General features: G+C 38.5%; 1 protein-coding gene across 2 annotated transcripts in view; it reads right to left on the bottom strand.

Moving 5' to 3' along the window:
• Positions 1-469: 469 nt before the first annotated feature.
• dipk2aa (divergent protein kinase domain 2Aa) overlaps positions 470-15,000 on the bottom strand; it is a 35,057-nt gene continuing 20,526 nt past the window's right edge. For both annotated transcript variants that reach the window (XM_022677841.2, XM_007250675.3), the window contains 2 exons: positions 11,566-11,869; positions 470-3,546 (listed from right to left, as the gene is read on the bottom strand). In XM_022677841.2, coding sequence (XP_022533562.1) covers positions 3,203-3,546; positions 11,566-11,869 — 648 coding nt within the window. In that variant the 3' untranslated portion in view covers positions 470-3,202. The remainder of the gene's footprint in view (positions 3,547-11,565; positions 11,870-15,000) is intronic.

Below are 15,000 nucleotides of genomic sequence, written 5' to 3'. Positions count from 1 at the left end.
ACTCTCGCACACATTCACACTCACGCACTCTCGCAAACACACTCACGCACACACTCTCTTGCAACCTTACAAATGCACACTCTCGCACACTTTCATGCACACGTGCACATGCGCATTTCCATGCGCACACACACACAAATGCGCACACACTCTCGCACACACACACACACTTGCAACCTTACACATGCACACTCTTGCACACTCACTCTCGCACACTTTCACACATACTCTCATGCACACGTGCACACATGCATACACACTCACACAGATGTGCACACACTCACACTTGCACACTCACTCTCGCACACATACACACTCACTCACTTTCGCACACATACAAACTCTTGCACTCGCGCACACTTGCGCACACTCGCAGATAAAAATTCTATATTTCATGCTATGACATTCAAATCCTTTGAGCTCTTTCTGTCGCACTAAACCCAGAATGAAAGTTGGAGCACAGAGCAGGTAAATATAGATATACTTTAATATTCTGAAGTTCTTGCCCAGTTGTAAATACAACTTTCAGACTGGAAGGCACAGTAAGACCAGACTACTGAGTAGCCTCTTAAACATAACTCAAACAGAAGACCAGTCAGAAGACAAATAAACAGGAGCTGCGTGTCGCCTAGAATAACAAACCAAAAAAAACAAAACAAATAAATCTAGAAAACGCTGAGAATGATGAAGAAAAGAAATCTTAACAAAAAAACACAACAGGAGCACAAATGACAAAATTAACATAACATTCAACCCAGGCGTCGGAAAAACTTTTTGCCCACAAAAAAAAACAAAAAACTTTTCAAGCACGTTTCAAGAACAATAAATCAAAATAAATTCACTACACAACTTTCCAAAGTCCTGAACGCTGCAAAACACGGAGTCTCGGAAAGAGGACATCAAATACTGTGACTCATAGTTTTAAAGTGTGAGAAAGACCACAGACATTAACTTTAAAAGTACTGGATAATAATGCATTTCAAAAAATGTATAAAAAAATGCATAAAATAGTTCTGACTAATTAGTTAAGCCAATTGGAGATGCAGATTTCATTTTCCAGCAGGATTTGGCACACTGCCCACACTGCCAAAAGTACCAATTGATATTTTATAATAATCTAATTTTCTGAGACACTGATTTGCGGGTTTTACATCTGCTGTATGTGTAATATAGATGTGTAATACATCTATATAATATATGAGTTTCACATTTTGAACTGAATCACTGAAATAAAAAAGTAACTTTTTAATGATATTCTATTTTTTTTGAGATGTGCCATTAATGTAACAAATACAAGAACCTCAATTTAGGTCCAGACAGATGTGAAAAATGCCTTTCTTGCCAGGATGTCGTGTTTTGCAGCGACGCATGTTAAGGAGACAATCTCTGACATGTAGTGCAATTTGTTTCTGTAAACGCGATGCTTGTTATTTGTAGTGCAAGTGTACCTCGACAAATTAATCAGGAGAGCCCACACACACGAACAACAACTCAACTGTATTGGTCCAAAATAACAGAGAGAAAACACATACATACAGTACTGTGCAAACGTTTTAGGCACCAAAGCAAACTACAATTAAGTGTTATCACCTGAAAAAAGCAGGAAATATGATTTAAACAGATGCAAGTAAACATAAATACAGTAAACATAACAAGGAATTCTTATTTTTGACTATTTTTAAGTATGTTTTATCCTGTGAGCCTGAATCTGAAGAACAAAGTGTAGAGAGTGCAGATTTCTCCTGGATGATCCTCAGCCAGCATGAGTATATATATATATATATATATATATATATATATATATATATATATATATATATTATGTTCAGTTCCATCAGCAGCTCACCTGATTTACCAGATTTTACCAAAATTTAACAAACCAGGTGTTGATTAATATGAACTAGAAATAGAACTAACTTTCTAGAAATTAAAATCAGATGAGGAGGACAGATTAGGAGATGCTTTAAATAAAACAGGGCTGTAAAAGCTGTAACTGCTTTTTGTAAATTTGCTGTTTGTATTTATTGTAATGCTAGTTTAAGTTTTATTAAGCTAATTAAACAATTACTTCACAGATAAGAAGCTTTTTCTTTACTTAAAATTCCCACAGGTGCCTAAAAAATTGCCCAATACTGTATACAGCACACATACAGGACTCTAAAACAAAACTAAAACGGGTTAAATGTGAAAGCAGACTGGAAAGAAGGCTGTGCTTAACCTTTGGACCCATCTTGGGTCAAAATGACAAAAGAGAAAAAACTGAATCAGGAGTATTCTTTGGTATCTGTTCTTGCATACTTGCGCAAAGTTGGGCAAAGTTGCGCAAAGTTGGGCAAAGTTGGGCAAAGTTGGGCAAAGTTGGGCAAAGTTGGGCAAAGTTGCCGCTGAATCCCTTTTCTTTTCTGGATTTTATACTTTTATACGTCCACGAGACCCAACATTCAACCGTCTCCAATCGTGACCAGGGTTCCTTTTAAGCTGAATCTTTGTTTATAACTGATTAAATATATTCAATTCTTCCGAATGAAGATGAGCAACACTTTCAATGCCCAACGATGTTTCTCTTTTCTTTTCTTTTTTTTTTTAGCCTACAAAGGAAATAACAGATCTCACAATAACGACTGGGAAAAATTATAATAATAGTAACAATAATAATAATAATAATAATAATAAAAAAAAGTTCCACGTGTCACTTGTGAACATGGGCTGCTGCTTTGGGGTCGCTCCGCCGCACAGGGCTCTATAAATTAAACATAAACCTCATTAGAGGATCCTGATCAGAGCCCAGACGAGGCTGACTGAAGCCCACTCGTATCACACGCCCATTACTGCTAACAAGGCTTCCACATTAGCATCGGCTCAACAGCATCATACACACACACACGCATACATACACGTACACACACACTTACACACTCGCACATACAGTTTCCCAGTCTTGCTTTCAGTCTTTGTCCAGGCCTCTCATCCGAGCCCATGTGCAAAAACTCTAACTTTAATTAGCCTCGAGCTCGGCCTCGTTCAAAGCTAGAAGCGTCCGGTCGGCAACAAACTCAACATTTCCTTTTCTTTTTATCCTAATAGGATGTTCCACTGCCTGCTGTCGCTTTACAAAGCCGAGTCCGACAGGGACGAGTCTGTGTTTGAAAGCAGGAAAAGAAGGGAAGTCCAGCGCCCCCTACTTTCCCTCCTTTAGCATGTACTACCTGCTAGCATTAGCTAGCTGCTCTGTCAGCTGCGTGAGATACTCCCGCAGTTCCTTAGCTGCCTGGAAGCGACCGTAGCGCTTCTGAGGCCTGGTGCACTCGTCCAGCAGCGAGACGAGACGCCCGTCTCTCGTCATGTCGGCGGGCGGGTCGTGGAGGAGCCCCCCGGTGGTGCCGCGCCACGTAGCGAAGCGCGACAGCAAGTTCTGGCAGATGGCATAATAGTTGTGGTCCACGGTGACCCGCGAGCACAGGATGTCCTTGGAGAAAGACAGGCAGGCCTCCTTGTCGCACTCCTCCGATCGGCTCTCGTACCAGGCGTCGTAGTTCTCCGGCTTATCTGCAGAAGAGAAGCAGCGAGAAAAAGGGAAAAAAGAAAGAAGAAAAAAGAAAGAAGGTCGCAGCTTTAATGAATCGCACAGCAAAAAAAAAAAAAAAAAAAAGAGGTGCAATAAATCCTGCCTGCTACCTGCACTCATTTTTCACCCTAATTAATAAGCGCAGCGCCGGACGTGTTTTGATCACGTCAGCCGTCAGACACAGATACACAGAACACAGAGAACAGAACACATAGAAAAATGATGCTGTGTAACATCATTTGTGTAATGTTAAAGAGCAAAGACAATCTTCAGTGTTTAGTGTTTGGTGTCTGAACCTTGTTTCATCAGTTCTGTGTACTGTGAAGCTACGAGGCTAATAATATAAGCTTAATGCTAACATTAACACAGGTTATACAGGTATTAGACTTTTAGCTCCATGTACATGTAAGTTAAAGAGGCACATTTTATTTGCACACCATTCAGATTTGAAGGAACCAATGGATATTTTTCGCCATATTTTTTTTTTCTACATTGTTTGGTTGTGAGCCAGTGTACACTGGTAACAGCTCACAGAAACAAATACAAATAAATATGTATTATATTAAATTCTCAAAGCCAAGGCTGTTTCTCGGCTGTTACCTCACAAAAGGATGTTTTTTGGTCAAGTCAAGTCAAGTTTGGTCTTGAAGTTACTTTATTCCAGTAATTGACAAACAAAACAAAATGTAAAACTCATATATTATATAGATGTATTTCGCACAAAATGATCTATTTTAAGAGTTTATTTATTTTATTGTTGATTATGATTATGAAGCTTACAGCCAATAAAAAAAACCCCAAAAATCAGTGTCTCAGAAACTTAGAATATTATATAAGACCAATTGGTACTTTTAGCAGTGTGGGCAGTGTGCCAAGTCCTGCTGGAAAATGAAAACTGCATCTTCACATGAAGTGCTGTAAGATTTAGTGGGTAAACAAAACTGCACTGACTTTAGACTTGATAATAAAACACAGTGGATCAACACCAGCAGATATCAGACATGTCTCTCCAAACCATCACTGATTGGTGGAAACTTCACACTACACTTTTCTCCAGTCCAAAGTCAGTGCATTGGTTTCATGCTTCTCTCTGCTGATAACTTCTATGGAGATGCGGATTTCATTTTCCAGCAGGACTGATTTCTTTTCTTTTTATTGGCTGTAAGCCACAATCATCAACAATAAAAGAAATAAACGATTAAAATAGATACACCCTGTCTGTGTGTGTAATACATCTATATATAATAGATGAGTTTCACATTTTTAACTAAATTACAATTATATAATTTTTTTTTGAGATGCACTAGTAAAATCAAGAAAGTAAACATCAAACACCAAACATTATTTTTGTTGTAACGTTTTGCAAGTCATGATTGGCTCTGGGAAACGTTACAGACTTTCAGTTATAGTCTGGCAGCAGCAGCAGGTTGGATTAGACCTGGTTACGCCGCCTCACTCAGCAAAACCCATCAACAATTCATCAGCAGATCTATATTCAGTCATACGGGGCAGTAAAGGAGGGGAGATCTGCTTTCCTGGTCATTTGACACAACTCGATCGTGCGCCAATAACTAATTAGAGAAAATGAAGTCAGTGCGCTGCCAATCACCCTCTGGGGAGCCAATTACGAGCAGAACTGGAGGAGGCGACGTCGCACAGCCATTCAGAATGACAAGAACACACACGTCCACTTCCTCTCTCACACACCCCCCCCTTTCACCGCTGCACTGTTCAATTTACAGAAATCAAGCAACTTGACAGAGAAACGTCATGTAATAACCTCACAGACCTGAAGTTAGGGGAGTGTTTAACAAAAAAAAAAAAAAAAAAAAAAAAAAGATTTTTTGATTTAAATTGAGCTTCATTTAAACGATCCGTTATCGATTCATATAAACCCGAATCAATCTTTAGAATTAGCCAATTTTTGGGCGCAGAGTGGTCCAGCGGTCTAAAGCGATGCCACTATGATCAGGAGGTTGCAGGTTCGAACCCCAGCTTATGCAGCTTTACCATCAAGCTGCCGGCGCTCAGAAGGAGCACAATTGGTCCTGCTCCCTCCCTCCGGGTGGGTAGATGGCGCTCTCTCCCCACATCACTAAAGGGTGATGCCTGCAGCACAGGGCGTCTGTGAGCTGATGTTTCAGAACCGAGTCGCTGCACTTTACTCCTAGCGTTAGCGCGGTGATGCTGCTCAAAAAGAATCGGTGGCTGACTATCAGAGGAAGCATGTGCTCAATGCTGTCTGTGTTTATCAAACTACTACATTTAACACTATTTTAAGTTTAAGTCTTCCGGTGTAGTTTTCTCTTGTACTTCATTTAAAGCAAGACCTGACCAGGTGAAGCTACTGTTAGCTTAGCTGGTTAGCCGCTTCACGGGTTAAGCTAATCCCCCTTTAGCCGGGTTTCTGGGCACCAATCGCAGCTGGTGCGCTAAGCTAACCCCCGTTGGTTAGCTAGCAGCATCAGGCGGTTGCTCAGTGTAACAGGTTTAACTGTTAGACGGAATAACTGTAGGTTAACCTGTAACTGAGTGATATAATGTGCAAATAGTGGGATTATGATGGCGTTCTCTATAAAGCGCTGTGTTACTAATTCAGATTATTTTCTCCACAGGGATGAACATGGAGAAGAGGCTCTTATAATGGGGGAGATAAGCTCCGCTCACCGGCTGGTTTTCCCTTTGAATTTAATCTTTTTTATTACCACTGTGCTTATTATAGAATTATTATCACATTTGATGTAGTGGGTCTGGATAAAAATTCACACTTTTATTTGCTAATAAATAAGAAATGTATGAAGCATGTTATGTTGTTGTCTTATATAACTAAAATAACTAACTAAAATATCAGTATATACATTCATACAGTGCTGTAGTTGAAAACGATTCCAGCTTCCGAAGCCTCATTAATGTTCTGGATCACATAATGTTTTACTTACTTAACTAATGCTACATTAAATGATATAAAAAAAAGAATGTAACTGTTGTGTTCTATATAAGTCTATATAATATAAATGCTAATATTTTAATAGTAGAAGTTTTTGTGTTCCTTGTATAATTATAACATTTCATATTCAAGCTACAATTTTTATTGTTTCTTTTATTGAAATTTCTCTAAATGAATTGATTTTGAATCTAAACAAGACCTTGTGTATCAGAACTGGAAAAAAATAATCAGTGACAAAACCCACCCCTAACTTGAATTCCAGGAAAAGTTAATGTTTCTTAAAACACAGCTCTGGAAAGATCACAGCTCTCTTAAAGAAATCACTCTGGATGCCCAACATCTCCTCAGCTCATTCCTAAATTTTCTGTCTGTCTGTCTGTCTGTCTGTCTGTCTGTCTGTCTGTCTGTCTGTCTGTCTGTCTGTCTGTCTGTCTGTCTGTCTGTCTGTCTGTCTGTCTATCTATCCATCTATCCATCTATCCATCTATCCATCTATCTATCCATCTATCTATCTATCCATCTATCTATCTATCCATCCATCCATCCATCCATCCATCCATCCATCCATCCATCTCTATATCTCTATCTATCTATCCATCCATCCATCCATCCATCCATCCATCCATCTCTATATCTCTATCTATCTATATCTATCTATCTATATCTATCTATCTATATCTATCTATCTATCTATCTATCTATCTATCTATCTATCTATCTATCTATCTATATCTATCTATCTATCTATCTATCTATCTATCTATCTATATCTATCTATATCTATCTATATCTATCTATATCTATCTATCTATCTATCTATCTATCTATCTATCTATCTATCTATCTTCTCACTACAGCTAAATGACAAATAAACTCAGAAAAAGCTTGAAAGCTTCTTTTCCCTTTCTAATGATATGAGTCAGAGCTGCTGATTCACACGAGAGTTCATTCAGTGATGAATCCAGCCCTCATCAGCTCTGTTAATTAGGTTACAGAACAGGATGAACAGCTTGTAAAAGCCTGAGCAGCTCGAGTTCAGCTCGCCGGCCTTCGCTAAGAACCCCCCCCCCCCCCCCCCCCCTCTCACTCCCACCACAGAGTCGGGTATGAGCTGAACAGTGATGTTACTTAACTTCTCTTCACTTTTTATTAAAGCTTGTGTGGCCAAAAGAAAAAAGAATGTAAAACTGTAAGACTAATGCACTAGTGCACAAGTGAACCACATCAAGGCCCAATCCTGTTTCACCCCATAGTGTGAACACCTGCACCGCAAAAAAACTAAATCTTAACAAGTAAAATGTTCTAATTTTTTTTGCTCAGATAAGACTTGTTTTGTTTTACTAAGCATTGTGTGAGAGTTAGATAATTTAGCTTATTTTATGAATAATTATGTAATTAGAATTTTCAGCTTATTTTAAGTCATTTTAACTCAAATTAAGCACAAGTTTGACATCAAGACTTGCGTCAAAATTTAAGGCAAAACAATCAGTAGTTTTACTTTTTAAAACTCTTTACTAAGAAAAAAAATGCTTTTTTGCTTAATATAAGCATATATGTCTTAATTTACATATACAGCTCTGTAAAAAACATAAGAAACCACCTAAAAACGATGAGTTTCTTTGATTTTACCAAATTAAAAACCTCTGGAAAATAATCAAGAGGAAGATGGATGATCACAAGCCATCAAACCACCAAACTGAACTGCTTGAATTGATTTTTGCACCAGGAGTAAAGCAGCATAAAGTTATCCAAAAGCAGTGTGTAAGACTGGTGGAGGAGAACATGATGACAAGATGCATAAAAAAACACTGGGATTAAAAACCAAAAGAGTTATTCTACTAAATGTTGATTTCTGAACTCTTAAAACTCTTTATATGAATACGAACGTGTTTTCTTTGCGTTAGTTAAGGTCTAGGTGTACATTCTAGAGCTGACACTGTACATTTCCAGCCTGACACTTTAGTGAAGGCCAGCATTCAGAAAGCTACATGACCCGTGACATCAGACCAACCAGATAAACTTATTAGGCGTATTAAAGAGCTGCTTGTTAGAATAAACCTTTAGGGGTTATGTCTGTTATAGTAAAAGGTGGTCTTATGAACATGTAGAAACCTATGTTTTCAGTTGTACCATTGTTTGCGTCACATTTTTCACTTTTTTTTTAAAGAAAATAAATGGAATTAAACAAAAACTAAAGCAAATTGCAACTTTGTATGAATTGAATGAGCAAATGAGCCTCGTGATGAGGTTCGAATTAAGGTTTGTTACAGACTGAGGTCCAGAAAAGGTTAAAGTTGCTTCTCCAGGCTGCATTTTTAGTCTGGAACATGTGCGCAACATTCACAGTGATCTGCGACAAGACTACAGGACCAGAGTATAGGAAGATAAAGCTGCACCTGCTGAGCAGAGCGAGGGAATAAAGAAGCTGAAAATGGGTCAGAACACTCAAAGCTCCTCTAAAGCTAACCCTGGCTGTGCTGTCCTGCATTTCCACAGCGACAGCCGGCATAAAAACGCTTCCAATTACCCTCAAATACAGCCTATCAGCCAGGATGTGTGGCGTCTGAAGTTTACTTCTCTTTAGTTTAGCATTGAGGCTAATGAAGCTTACTGCACTGTATTAAACTGCAGCACACTATTATTATCCTGTCTTATCACACCATATATTACAGGGTCTATAATGCTGATAATTCCCACATTGGGTACTTTTGGGTCACAATAATGTTGATGTTGTGAAAAAAAGTTCAGACACAATTATATCATATCTTACCGGTTCACAAGATAAGTTTAAAGAAAAATGTAAAAACAAATAAATGTTAAGTCTTTAAAGTAAATTGTTTAGATTAGCATATTGAAAACTATATTCCAACACAAGTTCTTGACAGTAAAGAGTAGTTATCCAATTATACAGCTCTGGAAAAAAATAAGAGATTGTTCTAAAATGAGGAGTTTCTTTGATTTTACCAAATTGAAAACCTCTGGAACATAATAATCAAGAGGAAGATGGATGATCACAAGCCATCAAACCAAACTGAACTGATTGTATTTTTGCACCAGGAGTAAAGCAGCATAAAGTTATCCAAAAGCAGTGTGTAAAGGCCCTGCCCCACTGCGATTGCGTCTAAATATCCACTAAAGTACATCCAAATTTCAGTGGACGCAGTTTAGTGGATATTTAGTGGATATTTAGACGCAATATGGACGTAGTTTAGTGGATATTTGGACGGCACCGCCCAAGTGGACGTAGTTTAGACGTTGCCGTCCACTTTAGACGCAAAAGTGGTTTTGGTACCTCCCCAAATTTTCGGAATAGACGGCGACTAATATTGACGTAATTTAGTGGATATTTAGACGCAGTACGGACGTATTTTAGTGAATATTTTTTGCCGCCTCCTCCTCCTCCCGGTCTGGTCCAGCACATGGAGGAGTAAGTTCTGCTGCTGCACCATCACTGCAAGGAATCTGTGGTCCATGGTTGTGTAGAAGAGAATAGATGTGCTCTCTCTTGTAGCTCAAGAAGAAATGATGATCCACTAGAAAAAACAACCATATATAGTTGGAAGTCGACGTCCAAAAAGTGGAAGTCGGCGTCCAACTTCAATTTAGACGGAATATGGACGTAATTTGGACTCAGTGCGTCTATATTTTGGACGCAGCGCGTTCACTCAGTGGACGCAGTGTTTTCTGATAAATTTGGACGTACTTTAGTGGATATTTAGACGCAATCGCAGCGGGACAGGGCCTTAAGCCTGGTGGAGGACAACACGCATGAAAAAAACCTGTGATTAAAAACCAGGGTTATACCATCAAATATTGATTTCTGAACTCTTAAAACCTTATGAATATGTTTTTTCAGCCATTTATAATCTGCACATTAATGCTCTAAATGACTATTTTTATTTGGAATTTGGGAGAAATGTCTGTAGTTTATAGAATAAAACAACAATGTTCATTTTACTCAAACATAAACCTATAAATAGCAAAATCAGAGAAACTGATTCAGAAACTGAAGTGCTCTCTTTATTTTTTTCCAGAGCTGTATAAAGAGACAAACTGATTCAATTTGTGTTATATACATTAGCCATTAATGCTTTTAAGTAATATTTTAATTCTATTCATTTGTTAATTGAGGTGTTAGTGAGTGCACTCGCTTCTGAAGGCTTACGCTACCTCCCGGCCGCTGCGCTCCTCCAATGAACGTCGCCTCGCTTTGCCACACAAAGCAATCCAGACTGTTCTCATACAGAGTTCCCCAATGGTGGAACAAACTACCTTCCACTACCAGATCAGGAGAATCTCTCGCTATCTTTAATAAACTCCTGAAGACAGAGCTCTTCAAAGAGCTCTTACTCTCCTAACACCTCTAACTAACTACCTTCTACTACCAGATCGGGAGAATCTCTCACTATCTTTAATAAACTCCTGAAGACAGAGCTCTTCAAAGAGCTCTTACTCTCCTAACACCTCTAACTAACTACCTTCTACTACCAGATCAGGAGAATCTCTCACTATCTTTAATAAACTCCTGAAGACAGAGCTCTTCAAAGAGCACTTACTCTCCTAACACCTCTAACTAACTACCTTCTACTACCAGATCAGGAGAATCTCTCACCATCTTTAATAAACTCCTGAAGACAGAGCTCTTCAAAGAGCATTTACTCTCCTAACACCTCTAACTAACTACCTTCTACTACCAGATCAGGAGAATCTCTCACTATCTTTAATAAACTCCTGAAGACGGAGCTCTTCAAAGAGCACTTACTCTCCTAACACCTCTAACTAACTAACTAATTCTAACCTCATCTCCTTCTTCCTCTTCTCTACTCCTCTATCCCATTATTTCCCTCTGACCTCCTTAAGGCCCTATCTATAGATGCTTTATTTTTAACTTCTATTATTTTTGTACTTAACCTCTTCTATTATTTGCACTTCAATATTGTAAGTCGCTTTGGACAAAAGCGTCTGCCAAATGTAATGTAATGTAATGTAGTGACTGTTTTTCATTGCTGAATCACTACACCACACACAGTCAGCACAGCTATCCTCCACTCACTCTGCTTTATCAGCCTCTTATCCGCCACGATGACGTTCTCCGCGTCCACCACGATCACCTTCCCGTCTCGAGGCCCCACGGCGAAGTTATCGAAGCTGACGTCCAGCAGGTACAGGGCGAAGTCGAAGTCGTTGTTGGTGAGCTGCTCGGCGATGTCCATCAGCTGCTTGGCCAGATCCACTCTCTTCTCCCACGGTGCGTTATAGAAGCTCCACAGCTCCTCACCAACATAGTTCACCGCCACCATGCGCCCGCACGCACCCAGGTACTTCGCAAACGGCCAGCCCTCGTCTGAGGGGAAGCTCTGTTTAGAGAAACATCAAAAACAGAAAATCATGGTAAGTTTTTGTTGGCTCATAAATGTAAAAAAAAATCAAATATGGATTTCAATCAACCTTTATTTTCATTCGATAATACATTGAGGGTAATCCTCATTTATAATGCAGCTGAGCATTAACATCTTAAAGGGAATGAAAAAATAAGTTTAACCTTTACATTAAAATCAGGCGAGCTAAAATAAAAATAAATGTTAAAAGTATTAAAAAAGTATCTAAAAAAAGAAGCAAAAATATATGATTTAATTAAAAAGAAATAAAATAATTCAGAATAGAAGTGGACAGACTAAAATGAGTTAAATAACTAGCTTGATCAAAAATATACACAATAAAATAAGTTCTTAGGTCTAAAAAATGAAGTAGTTATAAATAAAAATAAAAACACCAAGATTATAAAAAAGTGATAGAAATAAAATAAAAGGTAGGACAGAATAAATAAAAGGACAAAATAAATGAAAACAAGGGAGAACAGGGAATAAAATAAATAAATAAATAAATAAAAAGGCTAAAATGTAAAACGAAGAAATTAAAATTAAAAACTCTAGAAAACCTGATAGTTAATCCAGTCATTAGAGCGAGTCTGATAATTAAGTTGTTTTTAGAAATCATGTATGTGATTTAAGATGGGATTAAAATGGCTCTATATTTCTCATCAGGTGTTCAATGTGTCTTACGAGAAAATTAGAATATTATATTATAAGAACAATTGGTACTTTTGGCAGTGTGGGCAGTGTGCCAAGTCCTGCTGGAAAATGAAATCCACATCTTCATAAATAAAGGTTGTCAGCAGAGGGTATATCCTATACTACTATATTTGTAGTAATTACAGTTTATTACAAAATTTCAATTAAACATTTAAACTGAAACTTTATTCCCAGATTATTCAGTCTGAGCGTATACTAATATTTGCTTTCAAGTTTATCTTTATGTAAAAAGAAACAAAAAAATTACACTTTTATTCACACAGCATTGTTATATTAGATTTAAATCTACTCAAACAGGATAATTTCACGAGCGAAAAGCATTCACATGAAATTACAACCTGCTGTTATTACTGTCTGCCATAACCGTGACAAAAGCTTAACTGCTGATACTACAAGCGGTCATTAAACCAACCTTTTACAGCCTAAAGCTCTGAGAATCTGTGTGATTGAAACCATTCCACGGTTCCCAAGACCTGATCTCTGTGAGAGTAATGCGTACACAGGCCGTTTGTTCCCGGATTTAAACCCGGAGACACAATGAAGAAAAGTCACAGAAGCAGCCGTAAACTCGCTTAAGTGCTCTGGATATCACATTTCCGCCATTTGGAGACGGGCCGTTAAAAAGGGATGTGTCGCTATTAAATTTTAATCGAGGCGGCTCAAGTGTTTCAACGTGAAAAACACACAGCGCGGCGAGGCGGCGCCGCCCTCGCTGATCATCAGCGGGATCTACGGAGGCGGCTGCTTCCCCTCTGCCTCGGCAGATGCTGGAGGAGAACGCTGGTGTCAGACGGAGCTTCCCGCTGGCTGGAGCTGATGTTCCACATTAAACAAGTAACAAAGAAAAGAAATTTCAGTTTCTCTCTGAGTTTCACGAACAAAATCCTCCAACACCACAAACACACTCAAGTCAGGCAACACCACAGCTCATATTACACAACCACTTAGAGTAGGCAGTCTTCCTCACACATTTATAGTTTCTTGTTGTGCGTTTTGCACTTTTTGACATAGACCTAGACGTCCACTGAAAGTTAAACTGCCAGATTCAATGAAAAAAGGAGTTTATTTCAAACAGTTTAATTGGGATCTTCCCAAATTTTCTCCTCGATTCAGTCGTTTTTAGTTCTTATCCTCTCACTCTAAGACTCTCCCATCACCATACCAACTCCTATCAGTAATATAAGAGAGTACAGGCTAGCCAACATATGTTTACACCAATATAAATATACAGCCCTGGAAAAAAAACAAAAAACAATAAGGAGACCATTTAAAAATGATGAGTTTCTTTAATTTTACCAAATTGAAATCCTCTAAATATAATCAAGAGGAAGATGGATGATCACAAGCCATCAAACCAAACCAAGCTGAACTGCTTGAATTTTTGCACCAGGAGTAAAGCAGCATAAAGTTATCCAAAAGCAGTGTGTAAGACTGGTGGAGGAGAACATGATGCCAAGATGCATGAAAAAAAAACTGTGATTAAAAACCAACCAGGGTTATTCCACCAAATATTGATTATTTCTGAACTCTTAAAACTTTATGAATATGAACTTGTTGTTTTTCTTTTGCATTATTTGAGGTCTGAAAGTTCTGCATCTTTTTTGTTAATTCAGCCTTTTCTCATTTTCTGCAGATAAATGCTCTAAATGACAATATTTTTGTTTGGAATTTGACTATTTTCTGGTCTATTTTCATATATAAGGCACTTTTTAAGCAACACTAGTAAGGAACAAGGGTGAGTAAAAGCTTCCGTTTATGTACCGTAAGCTTAGATTTCCAATATTTTCAACATTCCAGTTAGCAGCAGCGCTAGCCGTTGTTAGCAGTGCTTAGCACTACTAGTAAATGCCGCCCGACAGCATTACACTAAGTAACACTGAGTGTTCCGGTAGCACAGTGTGCTAACAGCTAGCAGTTTATCCCACTTAGCTTGTTTTAACATGGCAAACACAGGCAGACTACAGTCTAATATACTCGCTTCAGAATGAAGAAAGAGCTGGCACTCTGTTAGCGGCTAATACTAATGCTGATACTGCTCCAGCCTTAGTGCTGGAAAAACTTCACTAAACCTACCCTTATAATGCTGTACTTAATATGGTATACAGATATAAATTCCCATATCTTTTCAAGCTGCAGCTAAAGCAAAAAAGTATTGCAATGGCCGTTCCAACTGACCACTGATACTTAGCCTTTTGCACCCATTCACTCGCCCTGCTATTCTCCCTGAAAGAAAAGAGGTGCTAATTTGATCTGATTCACACAAGTGCAAGAGCCCAGGGATCTTGGCTTCGTTTCAGAACCAGAGTTCCTTCTTTCCAGGCTTTCTTCAGCCCAGTTAAGATGGGGAAGGACAGAACGAAAGAGAGAGAGAGCGCACTGTGTGAAAGTCAGTATAA

The sequence above is a fragment of the Astyanax mexicanus genome, chromosome 8 (assembly GCF_023375975.1).
Source record: "Astyanax mexicanus isolate ESR-SI-001 chromosome 8, AstMex3_surface, whole genome shotgun sequence".
NCBI lineage: Eukaryota > Metazoa > Chordata > Actinopteri > Characiformes > Acestrorhamphidae > Astyanax > Astyanax mexicanus.
Note: the sequence above shows the minus strand (reverse complement) of the source record. Positions and strands in the feature narration are given on the sequence as shown.